At 40.6% G+C, this 20,821-nt stretch overlaps 1 protein-coding gene across 22 annotated transcripts in view; it reads right to left on the reverse strand.

The window, feature by feature from the left end:
• Nucleotides 1–20,821, reverse strand: part of Fars2 (phenylalanyl-tRNA synthetase 2, mitochondrial) — a 427,082-nt gene that overhangs the window by 300,910 nt on the left and 105,351 nt on the right. For all 22 annotated transcript variants that reach the window (XR_010058866.1, XM_063276404.1, XM_063276403.1 and 19 more), the window contains 1 exon segment: nucleotides 13,291–13,450. Coding sequence is in view for 21 of the 22 variants with exons in the window: in XM_063276404.1 (XP_063132474.1) it covers nucleotides 13,291–13,450 (160 nt within the window). In the remaining variant the exon portion in view is untranslated.

The raw sequence follows: 20,821 nt of genomic DNA on the forward strand, positions 1-20,821 counted from the left end.
TTGTCCTTATAAGAACTGCCTTGGTCATGGTATCTTTTCACAGCAATAAAACCCTAAGTAAGACAGCAGAGGTGACCTGAAAGTTGAGAACAGATGGGAAGTCACATAGACTCTATCAGGAACATATGACACACACAAGTCATCAGAATTTCTGTCCATTCCTGGAATGGTCCAACTCCACAGAAACCAGCCCCAACCTGTAAATTTAAGACACTCAATTTTCTTGCTCAAGACTATCTGACTTGAACCCTGAAGTGCTAGTGACTCCTTCCACCCTCTGAGCACTAGCTCTACTTCTACAGTCCTGTTTCATGGAGAACAAAGACCCAAACAGAGAAAGTCTACCTTGCCCAACTCCCTGACCATCAATCAAAACTTAGGTCAGATGCCATCAGTGATTGCATGGGACTATAATCCCAGCAAGTGGGAGGTAAAGGCAGAATTATCCACATGTTTGAGGACAGCCAGGTATATATAATAAATTTCAGGTTAACTAAGGCTATATAGAGAAACCCTGTTTTAAAACAATAATAATAAATTCATATGGAAGCAAAGTTATGAGACATGGTGGCTTTTCTATGAAGGTAGAGTTTTCTCTTTGTTCTATTCAACTTGAAATTTCTTTTTCTAGTTACCTGCTGTCTACTGTGCTGAGTAATTTTTGTTTACAATGGTAATTTATTTCCCTTTATATTATATATACAAAAAGATATTAAATGATACATGGTAAAAAAAAGTACCCAATCTGACAGACATTGACAGATATATACATTCATAAATCTGTGACTACATTCAAGTTAAAGACAGAGGCAGGAATGGAGTCACACACCTGCAAGCCCAGCTGCCCAGCTACCAGCTAGGAAGATGTCAAGTTCTAAACTTGTATTGGAAACCTAGTACCAACCTGTTTCAAATTAGCCTTTTGTAAATGCCTGGTGGTATAACAAACTGGTAGAGTGTTTAGCTACTATGTGACAGGCCCTGAGTTCAATGCCCATACTACAAAATAATAATAACTAATAAAATATCTTATACCCAGGACCCCCACACCCTTAACAACCTTTTCTGGCACTTCCACGGTACTTCTATCCCCACCTGTTCTTTGTATTCTTTGGTTGTCATGGTCAATCTAAGATTTGTCCGCACTGCTGCATGTAGCAACAGACATTTCTAGTGCAGCACAGACACAGCCAGTCTCTCTAAGGGAATAGGAAGGTCTCACTGATGAGGGACACTGGCAAAGGTCTGTAAATCATCTGCTAAGGCCAGAATAGCTGAGGAGAAGCTCTATGTGCCACCAATGGTTAGTCTGCAGCTGTCCTCAAAGAGCTGTGTATACCTGGGCAAATGCCCCTTGGGAAAGTCCAACAATCCCCTAGAAATATTTCCTCAATCTCCCAACAGGTGTCATTTTCAATAGAAATGAAGGAACTGCTGGACACTAAAACCTGCCTTGAGCAAGGCACACCTGAGCAGGAAAGTCAGCCAAAGCTTTCCAAAGCCCACAAGCATGAATGCTACAATCTGTATAGCAGAGCAGAACATGCGGGCACGATCAAAACTTCAGAAGACATAGATGGGCCACAGGCATGTCTACTGAGCAAGAGTTTGAATACATGCACTACCGCAGATACTCGAAAGGATGCTCAGCGCCATCCATCCATCCATCCATCCATCCATCCATCCATCCATCCATGTCTTCTGCTCCACCAACTCTGCCCACTTTCTTGGCTGTTCTTTCAGCCTTCTTTGCAAAAGCAAAGCCTCAGATCTTCCAAAGCCCACTTGTGAGGAAGCAGGCTGTGGTTCAATTTCAAACTTAAGCAGTGATTAGAACACTGTAAATGACAATTAGTTAATGTATAATATTGGCAAAAATGCCATATTCTCCTATAATTTGAACAATTTAAATGTGTTGCTTTGACATTTGAACAGTGGTTATTTTTAAACCACTGCTAACAGAATCATTTATAGAAAACCTAAGATACTAGCACTAAAATATTTTCTTCATGGCTTTCATCACACACATTCAAGATCATTTGTTAAGTGACTTATTGAGTGCTTCAGTAGTGTCACTTAAATATACTTTTTTCTTTGCTTTTGCCCATGATCTCAAAATTCATACATTAACTCCAGTTTTCAAAGCACCTAGCATGGATCCTATATTAACAATACAATATTAACAACTAGCTGGAATCATGGTTTATTACAAGTATCAAAAGTCAAAATATCCACTAAAAGTGACATATTTGGGGCTAACTATGTCCAATTCATATAGATTTCATAGTCATCATGTTACTGAGGGGCCTGAAAGAAATTAACCTATATTGTAATATAGCTACTGCAAAATCATGCCCAGATTCTTTCTCTTTCTCCTGTCTTTTCTCTTGCCAAAGAGGCATCAGAATTTACATTTATAAATAAAGCACAGGGATTTTGAATCAGCTTCAGAACTCTGTGCGTAAGTGCAGTTGTCCAAAAAAATACCTCTCGAACATTCAGCCCAGGGTCAACCAGAAAAGTACCATTTCATAACAAATGCAGACTTAAGTTCAAACTGCCAATGTTCAAAGGAAAGTTAATTTACCCTTGTGGGTCCAGCTGCCATATCTCAATGTTGTGTGAATACAACTATTTTATTGTTTTCTTATACAGAGGTTTTGAGGAGAGACACTATAGGAGGCCTAATTCTCTCAAGATCCAAGCTTCTCAGATGAGGTGTAGACACAGACCACAAGGAGTGCGGGTGGCATGCAGAAAAGAACCCTTGAGGTAGGTACCTATGGAACTGTGAACAGAAAGTCCTCTTGGCCAGTGATGACCAATGGGAAAAGGTCCATGAACACACCGGTTCTTTCTTACCTCTGAGAGGCCACACACATTACTTACCCTACTGCCCCAGGAAACAACAAGCAAGGAAAGGCTACTCCATAACTCACCTAGGTACCAGCCTCCCACCTGCTAAATTCTCAGCAAGACCAACTAGAGACACAGTGCATGGGTGGGTGGGGCACTTTCTACCTTTTTCCTTCCTTGAAAAGCTGAGTCTCTAGCACTTTGATGGGCATACTGCGAGTATCAGTACAATGAATGGTGTTTCCATTCCACATCCCACTCCACAACAGATCCCAGGCTTAATAAATAACCACGCTTACCTCCCCTGAGTAAAGACAAAACAGAGTCTCCTGCTGGCCCTTAGACCAATCGTATGTAAAATGGGACTCTGCCCTGAGAACCCCTTCCACAGACAGTAGAATCTAAATGAGAAGATACCCCCAAACCAGAGCCTACAGCAAGGGTTTTCTAAATCCCTCCAAGGGCACCCTCCACTGGAGTAAATAATTGTTAATGTTGACTACACATATGCCACGAATCTCTGTTTGTGACATTGATTTCCAATGGGTCTTGCTCAGGAGGTACCAGTTATATAGAGTTAAATGTAGCAACTTAAAGCAGTGGCTCTGGTTGCTTTATGAGCACATGCAGCAGGCATCCACCAGAGTAAAGGAAGATAGAGGGAAAACACAGAGCATGTACTCTGGCTGGAAATAATTTCCTAAAAAGTAGCACTGGATTTAGTTCAGCAGGTAGGGGCACTGACCACCCAATGACCTGAGTCTGATCCTTAGGACATAATAGAAGGAGATAATGCTCCTTCAAGTTGTCCTCTGACATGCACACATGCACCATGGCACATGCGTACACCTCAGAATAAATAAATAAATAGTAATAAAAACATATTTTTAAAAATTGACAGTATGCTAGAAAACTACATTGTAGCCAGGGAAATAAGTCAGCCCCACTGGCAAAGGCACCTGGCAATTTATTTCCCCTACTTCCCAGAATTCCGCAGTCCTTGACCAGAAGTTGTAGTAATGAGCATGTAGGCCATGTTTTCAGACTACTCAGCAGAGTTCTATTTTAAAAACTTTCCTTTTTTTTTTTAAAAAAAATCTTTTTTGGTGGGGAGAGGGTTACATAATACACTGACAGAGTTCAGAATCAAAACACTCTAGCAGGATAAATTCAATGACATAGCAGGCCTCTAGTGAGGCATCTCCCTCACATCTGTCTCTGTCTCATGTGTTCTCCTGAATCCTTACAGTAAACTTATAATTTCTTTAAACTGCCAGGTGTAAGCAAATGCAATTATGCATTTCCACTTTCCTTATTTCCTTGGATATAAAAACAGAACACAACCAGATCCCTCACAGATGCTGTCTTCACTACGGGTCTGTCTGGGGCCTCTCTGCGTGAAGACAGGGTGCTCACTCATGCCCTTCCTCATTCCTCCTAAGTACTGCACATGACCATCCAGTGTTCGCAGAAGCCCCAGGCTGATGTGTGCTTAGTGCACAGATGATAGTCAAGCAAAGCTATAACAAACACCCCTCAGGGCCCCAAAATATATACTTCCATAACTGGAATAAACATTGCCAAGTTGTCCTCCACAGATGTTGCACAATATTTTACACTAACATTATCTCAACGCTTTTCACAGAAGCCTAGAAATATAACTAATGAACTGTGGTGGAAACTGGAGTTCTGGACCCAGAGGATGATCCAGGGAGCTGCTAATAAAGGACCACCAGCCCAAGCCACCTGAGGCAAGTGATGCAGCCATCGTGGGAAGGATGCTCAGGTTCCTGCTGCCCTCTCAGCCACCAGCTATCTCCATGCAGCCCTTTTCTCTCCCCTAGCGAAGGAAGAATGGCTTTCAGAATTAGCAAATGTGTTGCTAGAGGTGATGAGGAAGAGGAGGCACATCTAAACTCTGAAGCATCCTTGTGGGATTAAGAGTGTGAATTCCATTTCCAAAGCAACAAAAGCTCATCCATGACGTAGCCTTCATTGCCACCCAGGGCCTCACATACCTGCCAATTTCTGCACTGTAGCTATTTAGCATCCCACGCAATCCTGCATGTCCACATGGCCACTTGCTAGGGAGTCCAATACTGCAGATTGCTAAGGGGAACAAAGTCATTCCTACCACAAAGCCAAGGCAAACCACCAGGGCATAAAGTCCTATGGTGAAGATCTCTCCACACAAGATGCTAGTGTCTGGGCCACAGTGACTTCTGCTAATACATGTACAGAACAAGAGGGAAAAGTAAAGGCTAGCAACTCCCTCCCACTGGTGATGGTGTGGCTGATCCCACAGCTCTGAGTCTCCTTTGTGTTGGGAAGCTCTACGTAAGGGAATTAGCCTGGGTGCCCTCTTCCCAGGATCCCTTTAGATTAGGGTTAGGTTCTTTAAGATAGATTCATTTCTCCAACTCACCATGAAGAGAAAAATGGCCACCAACATTTTGAATACTGAGAGTGTAGTCGGAGGTGCTAGGACAGGTGACTCACTCTGCACGGCTGTTTAATAAGCAGCACGCTACTATGCAGTAAAGCCCCACTGCTCCTCCAATGCAGGGTAAAAGAAAATTACTCACTCCAGAACACAAATCTGATGAAATAGACTGCAGATGACAACATCGCTGCTGAGACCTACCATGGACCTATCAGATCCTAGCCCCACTATGTGTATACCTCACCATCTTGGTTCCTCAACTCATCTAAACAATAGTGCTATCACAGTTTACTAAGGAAGGCATGCAAAGGGCACAGCGCAAGGCACACAGCACAGGGCCTGGCCACTCTCGGGCTCCACAGGTGGTTTTAATTGAAGGCAATAGAAGTTAAGGTCCCAGAGTCCTGCACATCTTTACAAACTATGAAGTGAACACTTCTAAGCTGTGTCCCAAAGGTAAATGGCATCTGTTGTCCACGTTGTACATATCGGGTATTGTCTATGTATTTGACATGTCTTCTTGATTTACTGCTACACTTTATCAGGCTAGCAACCACCAAACATGGCAATTATTCTTTACCTTTTACAGGGGAAGGAAATGGAGCTCATGCTGCTATGGAGTTAAGTTTCCAGACTAACATTAGCACCAAGGATGTTAGACAATAGCCTCCCATGGTGCCTTCCACCAGAGCAGACAGCAAAAATATAATAAATGAGATTAACTCAGGTCCTATCCAAAGGGCATTTCCAAGGCCGAGATTCGAGGGTGGGCCCTTGTTCTAACTATAACAAAAGAATAAAAGAGAAACCAAAAATAGAGGGGAAAGAAGGCATGGGCTACATTCAGAGAGAAGAGAGGCATCCCCAAGAGCAGATAGAGGGAGCTCTGCTGGACTCCAGGTCCACAGCTGAGAAGCACTACTAGTCCGATGTCTGCAGATCTCACAGCCCTAGCTTGGGACTAGGTGGGGAGTGCTAAAAGCTTCCTCAGAGAATGACAGGGTGAACTCTATGATGGTACAGAAGGATGAGGGAAACTACCAAATGCAGCCTGGGACTGTGGCTCTGAAAAGCTATGGGTTTAGACAAGGTGAGACACTAGAAAATGTTTAAGTATTATGTCAACCATCATTAAGCAATTGTTTAACAAGGAATAATACCAAGGAAAAAGCATCTGTACATACAGAGTACAAAAGCAACCTTTTACAAAAAATAGATTGACTTACAGAAGGTTGAATCCACAAGTACAGGATCCATGAACTGCAGGGCAAACATTCACAAAATGATGCTATTCAAGCCCTGGGCACCAGGAAAACAGGAACACTTATCTCTGAGAGATGAGACTTAATTCTTCTCCAGGAAGAAGAAGGCAGGAATAGCAGAGCAATCTCCCTGAGTTAGAGACAGAGCTGGAAGTCTGGACAACTTATGGAGGCTGGAACAATGAGACAGAGTGCAGAGGGAGAGAGACACAGACTGAGCAAGCCCTGTGGCTCTACAAAGGACCACCCTCCGTGGCATGCCAACTACTTTGTGTACCTATCCATATACATACATACATACATACATACATACACACACACACACACACACACACACACACACACACACACACACACACACTAGAAAAGTAAGAAAACAACTCTCTTCAAATAAGACCATAATAGTCAGCAGGAAAACAGCAAGTTTAAAGACCATTAGCATGAAATGCCTAAAGTATTTTACACTAAATTCACTTTTAGGAACAAAATAGAATATACAAACCTAATAGTCTGAACCACTTTCAATTCATTTACATTAACAGGGATTTACGGATAGAAAGAGAAAAAAACCAAACTGTTCAAGGCATGTTGTCTTTATTACCATTACCTCATCATCTCCCTCTGGACCAGGACACTGTTCATAGCACAGAACCCCAAAAGGCTTTGGTTGAATGTGAGCATATTTTGGTCCCTATGCAGGTCTGACTGGCAACCAGTTTATCTGAGGGGAATCAATACCTGTAGAAGGGCAACATGGTAGAGAGGAAATTGAATAAGAAGAAGAACAAGACCTGCTGTCAGTCTTGCACTTGCAGAGGTAGGAACCACCATCAGAACAGCATCATCTGAAGACATTCCTCCACTCAGGCTCTGGACATGGGAAGGATGTCCTTTGGCAAGGGGACTCCTGGGAGCTAAGGTTGACTCCTGCTGGCTGAAGTGTCCTTGTACTTCAGAAAAGGGATCCTTGTGGATGTGTTTCAAATAGCACCACTAGGAAAGAGGCTCTCTTGTGGGGACATGCCTGTCATGAGAGCATGATGAGAGACAGCCCATCTTTCCCTCAACTTATTCATCTAAACTGCACAAGAGTCAGCAATGCTCTAATGTGAACACCAATGCATGTCAGACACTACTCAAGAAAAAGGATGTAAACACCAAAAGACACAAAAAAATTAAAATTCTAGGAATCCTAAATCCCTATCGTAGATATTTTTTTTTTTTGGTTCTTTTTTTTTGTTTTTTGGAGCTGGGGACCGAACCCAGGGCCTTGCGCTTCCTAGGCAAGCGCTCTACCACTGAGCTAAATCCCCAACCCCCTTATCGTAGATATTATAAAACAAATGATCACCAAGCAGAGTTCAAAGTATTAAGAAAGCAGTAGCAATATGGAACATAATAATCAATTCCACAAGCATAAAAATAGTTTACAGCACTATTTTATTTCTTTCTAATTCTAAAACCTCTCTTGTAACAACAGCCTTAGGATACTGGCACAATTGAAATGTTAGCAGAAAATAATAAACCATATTTGGAGACCAGGACGAGCTGACTCTAAAGCTGCTATACTAAAAACAAATGCCACAAGGACAGGATGTGTTCTAATTTTTTAATTTTGCTTTTCAAACACAAAGCAATCCAATAATAATAAGTGAGGAGCCCAGGCTATGGACACAAATATAAAGGAGTCTAGACAAGCACGTCTGTGCGCATTATCTTAATGTGGAAAGAGAGAAGTTTGGGTTTTTATGGGTCCTTTGGTACACAAAATGTTAATTGAATATGATATAGTAAACAGAGGCCTTGCACCAAGCTAGCCCAGAACAAGAGAGAAAAAGCTAGCGGGCAGACTGGAGACAAAGGCCCAATTCAATTAGAGAGTCTGACATTTTTACACCATAGATTTCATTGACATTTTTACACCATAGATTTCATTGTCTCAGTCTCAGACAGAATATTAAAATAATGAATATGTCTCACTTACAGAGACAGAGAGAGAGAGAGAGAGAGAGAGAGAGAGAACTCCTTTTAATCTATCCTGAAAGGTAAGATAGTTTTGATCCTGCTGCCTCAGCTGCCCAAAATAAGGAATTAACAGCATGTACACTGCTAAAATGGTTTATTCTCCTTTCTGAACAGCTGACCTCAAAGTCAGAATGCTTGGGCTACACCTGGCAGCAAGATCTTCATGTGGCACTTGAGTTCTGGAGGGACAGGGTTAAAGACACACTTCCTTCAGCAGATGCTCTACGTCAGGTTGGCTGCAAGACTCTATCTGTGACAGCCACCATCACTCTTGACTGTCTTCCAATCTCAGTGCTACTCGACATGATGGTACTGAAACGATTTACCAACAATTTCCTGGCTCTCCCCAGACTTGAGCTTACATGAGCACTGTTCTCCAAGAAGACAGAGTATTTTGTTGTTTTAGTTTAATTACATTCTCTACCTCTGCAAAGCAGGTCTAACAACCCAAAGTGAATTTGAAGACATAAAACAGCAGTATGCCACATATGGTGGCTTTAATCTCAGAACTGGGGAGGCACAGGCAGGAAGATCTCTAAGTTAGAGGATACTCTGGCCTATGTAATGAGTGTTGGGCTAGCTAATCCTGTCTCAAAAACAAAACAAAAAAACTGAACAAAACTCAAGCAACACTGATGTACTATAAAATCTGAATTGAAAAAGCCCAAATCCACAAGACTTTAAAAATCAACAAATGAGCCTGGAGAGATGGCTAAGTGGTTAAGAGCACTGACTGCTTTTCCAGAGGTCCTGAGTTCAATTCCCAGAAACCTCATGGTGGCTCACAACCATCTGATGCCCTCTTCTGGTGTGTCTGAAGACAGTGACAGTGTACTCACATACATGAAATAAATAAACAAACAAACAAACTAAAAATCAACAAACACATTCTGATAATCAGACACTACTTCACTGCTGTTTCAAAATTGGAAATTTCTACATTTAGGTATCAGTATGTCTTGACCCATGTCAAGACAGCGATCACAGTTAAAACAAAAAATATAGGGGTTGGGGATTTAGCTCAGTGGTAGAGCGCTTGCCTAGCAAGCGCAAGGCCCTGGGTTCGATCCCCAGCTCCAAAAAAAAAAAAGAAAGAAAGAAAGAAAGAAAGAAAGAAAGAAAGAAAGAAAGAAAGAAAGAAAGAAAGAAAGAAAGAAAGAAAAAAAAAGAAAAAATATATTGCAGAAGTAATTTTTTGTATTAGTTTGTAAGTAAAGATTTATTGGAACATACCTAAACCCAGTAATTTACATATCTATGGCTGATTTCTTTTTTTGTTCTTTTTTTTTTAATTAGATATATTTCTTTACTTACATTTCAAACGTTATTCCCTTTCCCGGTTTCCTGTCCATAAGCCACCATCCCCTCACTCTCCCCGATACGGGTATTGCCCCATCCATCCCCTTTACTGACCCCACCCCCATATTCCTCTGGACTTGGGGTCCAACCTTGGCAGGACCAAGGGCTTCCCCTTCCACTGGTGCCCCAACAAATCTATTCTCTTCTACATAAGCAGTTGGAGCCCTGGGTCAGTCCATGTATAGTCTTTGGGTAGGGTTTAGTCCCTGGAAGCTCTGGTTGGTTGGCTTTGTTGTTCTTATGGGGTTGCAAGCTCCTTCAACTCTTTCAATCCTTCCTCTAATAACCCCCAAGAGGGTCCTGTTCTCAGTTCAGTAGTTTGCTGCTAGCATCAAACTCTGTATTGGACATGATCTGGATGTGTCTATCAGGAGACATCTATATCCGGTCCCTTTCAGCATGCATTTTTTAGCTTCATCAATCTTATCTAGTTTTGGTGGCTGTATATATATGGGCCACATGTGGGGTAGGCTCTGAATGGCCGTTCCTTCAGTCGCTACTCTAAACTTTGCTTCCATATCCCCTCCTATGGATATTTTTTTTTCCCCTTTTAAGAAGGAGTGGGAACATCCACATTTTGGTCATCCTTCTTCTTGAGCTTCCTGTGGTCTGTGGAGTGCATCTTGGGTAATTCTAGCTTTTGGGCTAATATCCACTTATCAGAATGGTTGTACCAGTTTGCAATCCCACCAACAATGGAGGAATGTTCCTCTTTCTCCACATTCTCGCCAGCATTTGCTGTCACCTGAGTTTTTTACCTTAGCCATCCCGACTGGTGTGCGGTGGAATCTCAGGGTTGTTTTGATTTGCACTTCCCTTATGACTAAGGATGTTGAACATTTCTTTAGGTGTTTTTTGGCCACTCAATAATCCTCAGCTGAGAATGTTTTGTTTAGCTCTGTACTCCATTTTTAATAGGGTTATTTGTCTCCCTGAAGTCTAACTTCTTGAGTTCTTTGTATATTTTGGATATAAGCCCTCAATCAGATGTAGGATTGGTAAAGATCTTTTCCCAATCTGTTGGTTGCCATTTTGTCCTATGACAGTGTCCTTTGCCTTACAGAAGCTTTGCAGTTTTATGAGGTCCCATTTGTCGATTCTTGAGCAGAAGTAGATTTTAATAATGAAATTTCACCTCAATGCATAGTTTTGAAAGGTATACAAACACAAAAACCAAAACCAAAAGAACAAACAACAACAAAACAACACCAATATAAAGGCAAATATTAGACCAGATTCCCAGAAATGAAGACCATTAGTCAACATGGAATCTAGCACAAGGTATTCATTCATTCATTTCAGAGCCAGTGCCTCCCACAGAGCCCAGGAAATAAGAAACAACTTTTGAGAGTTAGCTTTGTCCTTCCACCAAGTAGGATGAAGCTCAGGTTGTTAGGGAAACCCTGGGCACATTTATGTACTGAGCCTTCAATCTGGAGCAAGGATGTCTTAATTTTGCACCTCTTCCTTAGTTTTTTTTTTTCCCATATTTGCACTAAATTTAACATTTTCAATTTATAAGACATAGTCTTCATGTTATATTATATTTTATTTGTGAAACACATATGACTTCAAATAAAAGTTAAATGACAGATACCAAAAGAAGCTGATAACTACATCAGGGTTTAAAAGGTAGGGGAGTGATCTCCAGGGAAATCTCAGATCCCACCCAGCATTGCTCAGAGGCATGGGGATCAGGGGAGGTCCCATTCCTCCCTCTGCTTTGCTTTCTGTCCCTGTATTGCTATCCCAGCCTTTGTTTGCAGTGTTCAGCCCTGTGACTGCAGACTTGGTTATTACGTGTTCCCTTTTCCACACCATTGTTTGGTTGTCTGGTAGCTGCCCTGCTAATTCTCCCTGATCTTCTGCTGGCTGTTCTCCGGCAGGCACCCTCCTGAGTACAGGATCCATCCTGCATGAAGCACCTCTCCTTAGTACTTGCTAGAGGGTAAAGATGTCTAACTCCTTCAAGGCAGGAATTAGGTCTAGATTATTCCATACTGTGATGTGTACAACCTAGCAGAAATCAAGTTCATAAAATCTCAAAAGCAGCAACTGCCATTATTTCCTTACAGTAATATGTAAAACGCATGATACAGAGGGACATAAAATTTTGTGTGTAACATAGCAGAGGGAAATCTGCAGATAAAAACCTGGCATGCTGTGTGGAGCTAGTAGAGCAGAGAATTTCCCTCACTCCTGGGATGGCCTTTCCCTGCCCTGTCTCTTAAATATTTGAACAATATAATCTGTATTAAGTAGATTATACAACTGCTAATATGGCCGCAATTCTTTTATTTCGGAAGTAAAAAGGGCTAGGCATAATGTTGTTTTTAAAATAAACAACCTTGAACTGAATTCTGTTTCACATTAGATCATTTAATATGAAATGCTTCAAATCTGGAGACAGAAATGGAAAAAAGCAACCATCCATGCACCCAGTGTTCTATTTTATCAAATCACAACGTTTTGTCATATTTTACTTCATATTGTACAAAATAAAACATCACAAATATAGATGGATGCAGTTTCCCACACCCCCCTGTTAGTATTCCTTACTGCCCAGAAACATGCATGTCTGATGTTGATGTGCAAATTTAAAATAATGTATGCCATATAAAAATGTATAGTGGCTTCTCAGTGACTTCTTAAATGTTGTATGAATTATGCATATGATGATATGGAAGTAAGGATACTCCTTGTTAAAATAGAGCAGCAGAGCCTCACTAAATTGCAAGAGTGATCTTAAACACATGCTTTCCTTCATGCAAGGAGGGCAGTCTGGAGGAATGAAGCATTCAGGGGACCCAGATCAGGGAGCTCTGGGAACCAGCTGGGGATGGAGACTGTGACTCCAACAACAGGAGGAACAACAGTATGCCCTCCCCCCACCCCTAGGAAGAATATATAGAGGCAAGTTTATGAAATGACAACTAAAATCTAAACAGTATTATTCTTCTTATGAGAATGCATGGTTAATTTTTCTCCTAGTGACTGTAGCGATCAGTACATCAATGTATGATTATGCCATATTGTCACAATGTGTCTCCACATTGTGAAGAATCATATCCATGGGCTCTAAAAATACAGAAACAAAACCAAGGAAACCAGACACTTTCCACTGATGATGAGTAAATCCACCATCACTGTTCCTTCTCTAGCTAATTCCTTTCTAACCTATAAAAATGCAAGAACCGAAGACTCCCTTCCTCCTCCCTATAACTTAGACAAAACCAAATCAACAGCAAAATCCTCACATAAAACCAGCCTCAATGATTTGTTGCACAATGTTCAGGAACTTTTGAACTACTAACCCTTGAAAGACAAAGATTTCCAAGTACCTACCATCTCCAAAAAGATGTGTCACAAGCCTAGTGAGTACTTGTTTAAGGTCAAATTCCACAAGCTTCACAGCCTCCATGGTGTGTGTCTCTTGCTTATGAGCAGAACGAGAACTTTCTTCAAAGAGCTGCAAGCTTTCTCCATCCTTTACACCAGCAAATAACTGTAATCCAAAAGGAACAATGAAAAGTGTAAAACAGGGTCCTGGTCAGTCTCTATCAAACAGCATAGAAATTCTGGTAAAAATAATTATTACTTCAGTTACAATATGGGGATAAGAAGTATATCTTAATAGATATCAAAAAATAATTAAATTTTGAAAAGAAATTTTATAGTTAATATGCACATTGAAATTTACGGCATTTTGCACTAATGTTGCAGCAAGCTCTGCGCTCCCTAGAGTGGAGGATCTCAGGGAATTAAAAATGATTCCTGGATCTTTGATGATCTGTTTTACATTTGCCTGAATTTATTTTCATCCTTACAGGAGATATTATCCAACTCCAATGGAAATACCAAACTTAGAGTCTAAAATACCATGCCTACATGTCCCACAGGAGCTTCCCAAGTGATCTAAGACCAAGTAAGAAAGCACAGTTTCAGAATTAAACACTATAAAGTCTATAAAGACAGGAAGCCTGCTAGAGTTTTAATACATTATTTCTAAAAATGCGTTTCAAGGTTTTGCACATATTTCTGTACTTATATGTGAAAGCATGGACAAATTACATGATAGCTAAGATGTATCAGCTCATGACACATTTGATGAGTTCATAGGTTCTTATGGTAAGGAATATATGAAAATACAGAGTACACGGCATAACCCAACAAGTAAATAAACCTTTCTTTACATCAATAACCACAGATGTCATTAATCATATGCTATTTTCCCAACAAAAATTGAGTATCAGAGCTAATGAGATGGATCAGTGAGTAAGTGCTGGCCACATACTCATGAGGGCCTAAATGCCAATCCCTAGGTGCCGCATTGGAAGCCAGGCTCAGTGACAGGCATCTGTGATCCCAGTGCTGGGGACGCAGAAACAGGAAGATCCCTGGAGACCAAGCTAACAAAGCAGCAAGTTCCAAGTTCAGTGAAAGATCCTTTCTAAAGACACAGTGGAGAATAGAGGAAGTCACCTGATACCCACCTCTGGCCTCTGTGCATGCACATGTGGAGGCGCAGGCATACAAGTTTGCCTGAATTTACAGTCACTTGCTTACAACAGATACTATCGTCAATTCCATTGGAAATACCAAGTTTTAGACTCTAAAATAGTATCCCTAAGTGTCCTATGGGATCTTCCCAATGCAATCTAAGACTAAATTGAAAAAAAAAAAACAGTTTAAGAATTAAATCCTATAAATGTCAATAAAGATAGGAAGTTTAATACATGGACACACACACACACACACACACACACACACACACACACATGCATACCCACTCTGGTGACATAGCAGATCAACTTTACCTATGAGGAGAATGGGTTGAGAAAGAGAAATAACCAAATGGCTATCATTGTTTAAACCTCTCATGGGAGTCTCATGGGAGACAATTAATGTTTTACTAGAGAGTTGCCAGTTCTAGTAATTTTGTACTGGATGATTAGAACAATGCTTGTACTGAAAAAAAAATGCTAAAGGCAAAAAGAAAATAATAAAGTAAATAGGAATTACTAAAGAAAAGTCTACAAAAAAGCATGAAACCAGCAAAACATCAGGCAAAGAATCCCTGAGAATGCCTGCCTTCCCAGCACAGTAGGGACAAAGCTAAGCATAAATGACAACTTAGTACAGCTAACAAGACACAAGTGCAAGCCAAGTAGGCTGATCAAGTCACAATGTCTGCTGAATACCACAAAATGGCTCAATCCCCCAGCAAAGACTAGACATGTAAAACGGAACTTATGGAAATATCCACTTGAGTCCCACACCTTGTAGGCAAAAAGAGAGTGACAGTTGTGACCAAACCAAGGAAGTCTGAGACTGAGGTATCCTCTAAATGCAAATAAGTCTTTGCAGAAGATTTCATTACCCTAGGCCTTCAGTGAATCCTATGAATGCTGAAAATAACTCACCTTCTGTTTATTTAATACAATAAAGGACTCAAGCCTAGGGAATGGTGCTGCCCACTATGAAGTTGGGTCCTCCCACATTAATTAATGTAAACAAGAAAATGCCAGACAGACTTGTTCAGAGGGCAACTAACGCCCCCTCCAAGTCCCTCTTTGAGACTCTCTTCTCAGGTGATTCTATAACATAACAAGCAAAATTGTTGACTTAAACGAGCTATCATATTTGTACACTGCTTCTGGTGTTGAGAGTTCAAAATAATAAACAAAAAGTTTTTTACTGAAGAAATATTTAAATAAATTGTGGTCAGTCTACATAGATGAATGAACACTATGCAAGTGTAAAAGAGATTGCAGAAAACCTTCCTGAACTTCTAGGAAAAGATTTCCAATATTCAATAAATAAATAAATAAATAATTTAAAAAAAACGATATGGACGAAGGAGCAAATGCTGCCGTTCCTGTAAGATGAAGCCAGGACATGAAGACATGCGGTCTCCATGTATCCACAAATGAATAGCAGGATAAACTACATGCCGAAGACCAGCCTGGCGACAGGGATGGAGATAAAGGACAGGCAGATGAGTGGGAATGGAGTGTGACGATGGCCACGACAGACACTGATGGCACTAGCCACAGTAACTTTGCAAAACTATAGTAAGTCACTTTATGAGGTTAAAAAGGTAATTATAGGGACAAACATGGCACACAAATCAGTTAATATTTCAAGAAGAGTATATGGTAAGAATTCTGAAACCACTTTAAGTTTCTTCTGTGGCTTATTGTGTATTAAATGCATTATGGGTAAGAAGAACAAGATCCTAAAAGTCACAATCAAGAGCAATGGAGATGGGGCTGGGGATTTAGTGCAGTGGTAGAGCGCTTACCTAGGAAGCGCAAGGCCCTGGGTTCGGTCCCCAGCTCCGAAAAAATGAACCAAAAAAAAAAGCAATGGAGATAGCCAGAAAGAGCCATTTGTTTCTAGTCTGAGACTAGAGGCGACCACGGAATTCAACATATGTTCAGATACTTGTCAATGTAAAAACAGACGTATGTAGATTTACTGACTATGTCTGAAAAGGCCTAGACAAAATGCCATTGCTTGTAACAATAATCACACTCAGGTTTGGGTTTCTAAATACCATTCTCACATAAAAGAAGAATCCTTACAGAAATAATTGATTCTAAAAGATGAAGCAGGGATACTCTAGTGGACACAAATTAACAATAGGCCAGGTCACAGGAGACTAGCACAGGGGCCCCCATAGCCACATCTGGACCCAACTGAGTAATACACAAATAAGTAGAGCATATATTACACAACAGAAATAGAACAAAATAGGAAGCCAGATGATAGCAAATATTGAGTGAATTCACATGGAGAAGTTCTAATAAATGCACAGAAGAATAAAGTTTGTCAAAGCCACAGTAATTCGGAAGATGACCAATGGGATCTAAAGATGGTGGGAGAAAGATGAGAAACAGGGTATTTACAGATATAAAGGAGGTTCCACAGGCAACTTTCTAATTACATCCGCAAAACAGTGACATTAATGGATGAGATACATGCTATCTTTACCAAGTAACCCTCAGAATAACGAGAGCTGTACATTATCAACACTCTGTCCCCACAAACAATGTACTGAAAACAGCAGAAAATTTTTCCTTGATTTTGTTTTTTTGCCAAAAATATATAAGTCAAATCAGATCATGAGAAAATATCAAATACTGTCTAAATCAGCAACATCCTGCTGATTTGGAAATTGCAGTCAAGACAGCCAGGGTCACTCTAAACCAGTGGTTCTCAACCTGTGGGTCACAATGCCTGTGAAGGTTGAACCCTTTCATAGGGGTCACATTTATATCAGCTATCCTGCATACCAGAGATTTACATTATGATTCACAGCAGTAGCAAAACTACGGTTACAAAGTAGCCATGAAAATAATTTTATGGCTGGGAGCTAACACAGCATGAGGGAACTGTATTAAAGAAATGCAGTAACAGTATGGTTGAGAACCCATCACTGCTCAAGACAAGAAAGACTGAGGACTGTCATAGCTTCAGGAAGGTAATGAGGATATGCCCACTACACAGAGTGTCATTCTGGATTGAATTCTGCCTCCTCAAGTGGGAAGAAAGGTTCTAACTCCAGCAAACATAACTGAATGTTCTCTTTCACTCCTCAGAGCGGCATGAGTTTTTGCTTTCTTTTGTGATTTGATTTTTTAAATAAAGATTAATTTTGAAGAAGAGTTTTAAGTTGGCGACAAAAGTGAGAAGGTAGAGCTATTAATATACTACCAGTCCCCAATACACACACACACACACACACACACACACACACAGATACATACACACACACTCACACACACACATACACACATATACACACAAACACACACACAGACACATACACACACACACTCATACACACATACACACACACATACAAACACACACAGACACATACACACACACTCACACACACATACACATACATACACATACACATACACACACATACACATACACATACACACACATACACACACATACAACACACAGATAGACACATACACACACATACACATACAAACACACAGACATACACACACACTCACACACATACACACATACATACACAGACATATACACACACAGACACACACACATACACACACATACACACAGACACACACACACAGACAGACACATACACACACACACTCACACACACATACACACACAGACACACACACAGACATATACACACACTCACACACATACACACACACACACACATACACATACACACATACACACACAAACAAACACACACACACACACACACACACACACTACTACATAACACATTTCTACTTCCTCTATTTACAGTGTCTGCACCAAGGGCCATGCCTTATGTGATTAATGGCCACAGACAGACACACAGTCAGTCCTTACTGTCCTTAGCTGTGCTCACGGCAGCAGAGTTTACAGTCAGGATCACTACTGGAGCTAGGTGGTCCATGGTTTTGTAGATGTACAATGAAATGTAGCCACTATTTAACAGATTATACAATAGTTTCAATGTGCTAAATGTTATCTGTCCTCTGCCACTGTGTCTCTCTCCAGTGACCCTTGGTGAGCACTAATCTTTTCACTTCAGTCTACAGTTTCATCTTTTCCAAAATACCATGGCTGGAAGCATGGAGTATGCAGACTTTTCAAATGGCTCTTTTCACTTAGCCATATGCACTTAACTTTTCTATTTTCTCTAGGCTTGAAAGCTCAAGTATGATTATTTTTAAAACAACATTTTTTATTATTAATACATTTTTGGACTTGGTGTTTTAATTTTTTTTAAACACTTCATACTCCTATGCCTTAGGATTACAATGGCTAAAACAATTGGGACCTGTTCTGCCACACTGCCAAAAGCACTGTCCAACAGTCTGTCCGTGCTAGGTGACTTTAGGTCTGTGGAATTGTGCAAATCACTAGGAAATCTGAAGGCCTAGACTGAGGACACTTTCAACCTCAAAAACTGTAAGAATAGAGTATTGATGGCCCTATGGCCAATTTACCTCTTAAGATGAGAGTTCTCAGGGTTCTGTTCCCATCTCCTGAAAGCCCTAAAAGAAAGGCAGAGCTACATGCAGAAACCCCCACAATGCACCTGTGCTTCTCCAGGCTCTCAGTTCAATGTACATGTCCTCTCCTCAAGGAATTGTCCCATTTCTATAAGTTTTAAATACAGCAAGGTTCAATGAGATGGTGCAGCTGGTAAAAGTGCCTGAGTTACCTGAGTGACCCATGTGTGACAACCTGAGTTCAATTCCCAGAACTCCCATGGTAAAGTGACAGAACTAACTACCATGCAGAATACAGACAAGACAAGAACAGACACAGACAGACAGACACACACACACACACAGAGATGCATGCATGTGAAAAAAATGAATGTTAACATCTGAAGAATAGTATTTCATGTGATGCTTATTATCTCTTTTTATCCCATCTGTCATCACATCTAATCTGCAGAAGTTTCTGGAACTTGATTTTGTAAACTGGTTTCACAATAATAGTATAAGGCTTCTAGGAAGTGAATGTCTTTCATACTTTATTCCTGTCTCTCTGTCTATTTGTCTGTTTGTTTGTTTTATGGAGGTAGGTATTGAACATAGAATCATAGTATGCCTAGTTCTACCCTTCTTTGTTGCTGTTATTTCTTTAAATTAAGACAAGGGGTCTCACAGTGTAGCACAGACCTGGACAATTGTACTAATTCTCATGTTCAAGCTCTAGTTATTAACCACCATGACCACCCTGGTTCTTAATGAAATGTTACCCAGTTTGATTACTCAAAATTCTAGCTTTCTATCCAAGTGACTTTGACATTATACAAAATGTAAGACTCTCAAGCAATGCGATCTGAACTAGCAATATGGCATCTAAATACCTGATGCTGAGATTGAAGATAACTCCAAAATTACTGTTTGGGGCCGGAGAGATGGCTCAGCTGTTAGGTGCACTGGCTGCTCCTCCAGAGAAACAAGGTTAGGGTCCCAAAACAGTGGCTCACCATCAGTTATAGCTCCTGTACCAGAGGCCTCCATGGGCACCAGGCATGCATGTTCTACACAGAAATACATGTGGGCAAAACACCCACACACATAAAATAAAACTAGAGGGAAAAGCATTTTAAATACTTCTAACACCTTCAGCATTGTTTGAATGTCCCCTGAAGAGACTAGATGAAAGAGACTAATAGCCCTTTAATTGCTAAACATGATTTTCCAAAACAAAAAACAAAACAGAACTTCCCAATATGACTTTTAAGCTTTGGAAAGGGAAATACTCTGTAGAGATTGTAGTTCATAAGCACTATTTTCCTTTAATGGCAAAGAATTTAGTAACTGCATTAAATTAACAAGCAACATCAGTCTTCGTAGAAAAGTTTCTATGAAATAATGTCATCCATTACTAGACTGAGGGTGAGCCATACCACAGACATTAAAAATTCAGGATTTAGAAGAAAAGCCTAGCAGCAGGGTATCCATCATCTCTGTGTGGTAGGGCCACTCATAATTCCCCTTACTTTTGGTGTTCTTAATGTATCTTTTACATTTCCTAATAAACAAGATTACATCTGAAGTTAGGTGAAGAGAATACAAATGTCACCTGAAGGACAATCAAGGACGTGGTGGGGGCTGAAAAGATTGCTCAGTGGGTAAAAATTTTTCTCCCAGAAAACCTAGGTTTGGTTATCAACAACCATGGGGCTCACACAGCACCTAGAACTCCAGTACTATGGGATCCAATGGCCTCCCTGACCTCAATGGGCATAAGGCACAAAAATGGTTTATGTATGCGTGTGTGTATGTGTGTGTGTGTGTGTGTGTGTGTGTGTGTGTGTGTGTGTGTGTAGAGAGAGAGAGATTTTTCAGGCAACTCATAC

The sequence above is a fragment of the Rattus norvegicus genome, chromosome 17 (genome assembly GCF_036323735.1).
Source record: "Rattus norvegicus strain BN/NHsdMcwi chromosome 17, GRCr8, whole genome shotgun sequence".
NCBI classification, from domain to species: Eukaryota; Metazoa; Chordata; class Mammalia; order Rodentia; family Muridae; genus Rattus; species Rattus norvegicus.